The 5,150-nt window shown below is 34.3% G+C and overlaps 1 protein-coding gene across 1 annotated transcript; it reads right to left on the bottom strand.

Annotated features, from left to right (window-relative positions):
- Positions 1–2,990: 2,990 nt before the first annotated feature.
- Positions 2,991–3,623, bottom strand: LOC104108807 (uncharacterized). The gene has a single exon (XM_009617931.4). It carries the CDS (start codon positions 3,621–3,623, stop codon positions 2,991–2,993), a length of 633 nt encoding a protein of 210 aa, XP_009616226.3.
- Positions 3,624–5,150: the final 1,527 nt, after the last annotated feature.

Here is a 5,150-nt window from a genome sequence, read left to right as displayed (position 1 = left end):
GGGGCTGGTTTCGAGAGCTCCCTTTAGCTGGAATTTTGGTGGTATTTATTGGAAGAGATGAGGGGAGGAAGATGAGTGTATGATTAAGAAGAAGAAGAGGAAAATAATTGTCCCCTCTTTTTTGGTGTAGAAAAGAGATCCGTTTATGGAGGAAGTTTGGTGTGTTTTAATGGCTGCAATGGGGTATGAGATTTGTGAGTAGGGGACAAGCATGGGGGATAAGGGAAAGTAGAGTATAAAAAGTGGGGGGACAAAGAGTGGGGAGCAAAGAAAAGTAGAGTGGGGACACGCGTGGGAAGATGAGAGCGGGAAAGATAGAGTGAGAAGTGAGGTATTGGTGAGATGAGTGGGAAATAATTCAAGCATGGTCAAAAATTAGGTGCTCACACCAACTCTTCGGTAACATAAAGTTATGTCATCGGAAAGCAAGGGGACTATCTGTATAGGGTAAAATATGCCATGACACGTGGCCGTCCAAAAAAGGGACACGTGGAACCCAAGACGGGGGGGATGGTCAAAGACCGAAGGCAACTGTTTCGTTTGTCACCAGAAAGAATAACGCTCATAAAAATATGATAAATGCTCTTCGCCTGGTAGCATTTAATAGAGAATATTTCATGGCATTAAGAGCAATTACCCGTTACAGGGAATTTGGCATTTATGTTCACAGTTACATCTTCATCAATGCCTCTCATAATTGACATTAAAGAAGGGCACGATCCTAGGACCTCCTTCATAGCTATAAATAGAAAGCTCAGTTGTCATTGTACAGGACACGAATTTTCTGGCAAACTTACACTACATCCTATACAAAACTTAACACAATCTTATCTTCTTACTTTTTGATTTCGCTGTTATTATGCCCGGAAATCCTGTTCTCGAAACTGTTGTTTCTGTTGTTTCATCTATATCCCAAGGCTAAGTATTGCATAATTCTTCGATTATTTTATTATTTTAGCATCAAATTAATTCACTTGTCTATAAACCACGTATAAATTCAACTGTACCGTTTTACAGGTAAACATTCGTGTGGCGAACGGCCATCTCGCAAAAAAATTTCATCATTATTATTTTTTCTAAAATTAGTTGAAAATTAGCTTTCGACATCCGTTTTTGATAGATAGGGAAGCCGGGGTACTTACTAAAGTTATTCGTCTCGCTAAATAACTAGAGATAGAAGTCTTGACATTATTTTCCTTTGTGTTCTTACTCCTTTGAGTAAAGGATCCCAGACTTTTCAAAGTTCATTGTCTGACAAGATGAGATTAAAAAAAAAAAGAATTGAGACTGTCGATTATTGAGTGATTGAGTCACAGTTTTTTTAGTCAGAATCAAGTCATCAGCAAAAACAAGTGAAAATATGGAAACAACAATTGTTGAGATTTTTATATTACATTGTTTAGGGATAAAACGTTTTCTTAAGACCTAGGTTTTGGATTGGATAAGGTAAGAGGAATGGAAAAGGAATCCTAGCTAATAGTTTTTTTTGGGGGGCCATTCCTAGTACCTTCACATGGTGAATTAAAATATTATCTTCCAACCTTAGGACCTGCTCAAACCATGGTTTTGCAGTCAAATTAATGATTTCTCAGAATATACATATAGGACATCACGTAGGATGTATTCAAGTCAATTATTAGACTATGGATGTGTTTGGTTGGAAAATATTATTCTGGAAAATAAGTGATTTTCTTATTTACTTTCTGGTGTTTGGTTAGATAAAAGAAAATATTTTTTGAAAAATAAGTAATTTAGACAAACAATATGGGAGACAAAATGGGTAAGAGCTGGGGAGGATAGTGGGTCGTAGTCTAGGGGCCGGGGTTACGACGGCGAGAGTAGGGGTGTATTGGGCGGGGGAGGGGATAGGGAGTAGGGGTGAAGGGTTTCATAGAACATTGGACGTACCCATGGATGTATCATATATGGAGAGGCGAGGTAGAAGTCTGATTAATGGCGCTTTATAAGTCGCAAATGACAATTGCCATATATAAGTTGCAATTGCGGATTAAATCACAAATTAAAAATGCGACCTATAAATCATAGTTGAAAATGCGACTTCCATGCAAACAATGTATTTACGTTCAGATATTAATCAAATATATACAATATGTTAAATTTGGAACCTAGTTATTAGCACTTAAAGTAGTTGTTCTATAATGGTCCCCAAACATCCATTTCTAGCTAACCTCACGTGAGACGATGTTTTAGAATGTTTAGACATAATACTTGTAAACGCAGTTATCGTTTACTACGTTTTGCAAAATCCTTGTGATCTTTTGAAATATTATGGAAAATGTGTACAAATTCTCATATAGTTCAAGGCCTCTTATCTTTACTCATTGCTACATATGTAATTTCCATTATCCAAGTCCTTTTAGAGCTATCTTCAACTTGTACATGGCTATAATAATTAGTTTCCATCAAATAAAAAGAACTAGAAGATATTAACTTGGTGAAAGAAGATGCAACTTTGTCATATATATTAGCTTTGATCACAAAACTTTACGTACTCATTTAATTCTATTTATTCCTTTATTCTTGTAAAACCTATTCCCTTAATCAATTTTCAAATTTTAATTTTGGCATTTGTAGTTATTCTTTTCATAGCGAATGAGATACATTCATTTACAATTTCAAAATAACTGACTTTAATTTAGGTTTATGTTTTATATGTAGTACTCAAAAGCAAACGCCTCAACAGCACGCTTGGGAAGTCACAAAGATAACACAAATTTAAAAAAAAAACATATCGTTGGAAGGAAAATTAATTTGGAAATACAATACATCTGATGTTTTGGAATTGCAAATAAAAGTGAAAGAGCGAGGAAAAAAAAGCAGCTTCAAGTATTTGAATTGTGATATCTCTTTTTAGACGTTCCAATTCAAATTTTTGATCCACCCACAAAGTAAAATAGTAGCAGTAACAAACAACAAGCAATAGAAAGTAACAAAGTCTCAAATAAATAGAAGGGGCAATGGTAAAGGAGCTAAAGAACGGGGCGTGGTGAAGTAAGAGTGCTAGGGCTGAGAAGAAGAGAACAACACCATGCAAAAGAAGCAGGCGATAAAGGGAAATTAGTCAGCGGACTGCATGATCCAAAATAATTTTCAGATGGAATTCGAGACGTTATATGTGATTTAATTTCTTGTGCTTCATTTTTTGAATCATTACAGTCCCCGCTAATTGATTCAACTTGGTTGTTTGAAGGACGAAGGAACTCTCGCCATTCTGCAGCAATATTGTTGTTTCTTGGTAATGAAACTGGTGAGAGATCAAGTGGAGGAGGAGCCACAGCTTGTAAACGCCTCGAGCTGGAACTAGAACTAGAGCCAAAACTGAAGCCAGAACCAGAGCTAGAATCGGAGCTGGATTGAAACTCAGGTGCTGCAGTCAACATTTGGACGACTTCCTTGAAATTAACAGGTTCCACTCTGTAGATTTTAGGAGGCGTTGGTGGCAATGGTGCAATCGGTTGTTTAGTCATTGGTTTTGATGGGAGCCTACGAACTCCATGAAGTGACGAATGATATGAAGGTAATGGTTTGTTTTTCTTTACTTCTTGTGGATATGGAATAGAACTAGAGGAAGAAGAAATAGCTGCATATGAATAAGAATCCATTTTAATTTTCTATGTTTCAAACTTTTTTGTAAGTTTGTATTAGCAGGGAATTTAACTTACTATGAATATATTTTGCGCCTTTTGCTTTTGCTTTTGCTTTTGCTTATATATATATATAGTGAATTTGACAAACCTAAGCATTTTTTCTTTAGAGTCGGCTATGGGCAGAATACGTGAGCGAAACTAGTATTTCAAGCTTATGAGTTTCATATTTTAATCGTTTTAAGTTATTGAGTTCTAAATTAATAATTTATACATATTTAATGAATTTTTTTAAGACAAATATAAAGTTCGAATCAAATCTATTGGGTTCGGCCGAACTCGCAGCCGATATTCTATCTCCGCCCCTTCCTGGATACGATGTAACATTACAACTTGCCATGTCTGTCTGTTTAATTAGTAGTGCTCTTATTTGACCTCTATTATAAAATTGCCTCCATTATTGTTTCTATTTTATATATTTATAGCCCCTATGAATCGATCTGTTCTATCTGTACTAAGTCACAGAGTGTTAATTCAACTTCTGAATTAACAAATAAAAGACAATTTTTAAGTTTTATGTGTAATATTGTTTTCGCAATTATCTGGCAGGTGTTTACGGGTAGTGCTGACTGCTTAGCCGCCACCCCTATCTCCTCTCTCCTCCCTCCCCTTTTAACGAATAAAGTTGCTAATGCTAAGATCTAAAATGAAAATATGGTAAACGTTCATAATAAGAGGAATTAATAGCCTAGAAAATAAGCAGACAACAGAATTCTTTTTGGTTTCCCTCACACTTCGTAACAAAGGCAACAATAGAATAAGTTAAAATACACTAATGGTGTATAATTTCTTTTTATAATATTAGTGATTAAAAGTCGATAAAAGTGTTTAATGCTTCATCATCCTCAACAAAGCTTAGTCGATCAAAATCGAATAGGTTAAAATATACTTAGGGGTCATTTGGTTCATGGATCTCAGAATAAAGTGTGAGATAATTTTATCTTGTTTGGTTGGATTTTATGTTAGGTATAAGGAATCTCAGAATTAGTTAAATTCACAGTTTTGGTATTATATCTATTTTCAGATTCAATGTGTTATACAAGTCCGGAATAAAATAATCAAATGACATTAATAACTTTCTCCAGAACTCTTCTCCCAAAGTCTTTCAAGAAGGTCAATATTAAAATCTAAATAAAAGTTTATCCAAATTTATGTTGTAAAACTAGACATAAGTTTTATTTTATATTCCGTATATCCCTTTTTATATCCAATAAACAAAACATATAAAAAAAAAACTTCACGAAATAATCTAGTTATTATTTACTTCCCAGTGTAAAATATCTCGGTATTGTGTAAAGATTCTTTACATTATTGTCTACGCGTATATTTAAATCCAAATAAAAATATGGTAGAGGTTTCTATTATCTTATGTTTGTTGGAAATATAGTTTAAGAGAATTATACAAATTAGTAGTGGATGTTATATTAAAATGTTAATTAGCACTTTACTGTTATTTTTCCCCCTCACGAACTTGATCTATTTTTT

This window comes from Nicotiana tomentosiformis, chromosome 7 (assembly GCF_000390325.3).
Source record: "Nicotiana tomentosiformis chromosome 7, ASM39032v3, whole genome shotgun sequence".
NCBI lineage: Eukaryota > Viridiplantae > Streptophyta > Magnoliopsida > Solanales > Solanaceae > Nicotiana > Nicotiana tomentosiformis.
Note: the sequence above shows the minus strand (reverse complement) of the source record. Positions and strands in the feature narration are given on the sequence as shown.

Coding starts and splice junctions, on each gene's coding strand:
- LOC104108807 (XM_009617931.4), bottom strand. CDS start 3,623: ATGGATTCTTATTCATATGCAGCTATTTCTTCTTCCTCTAGTTCTATT.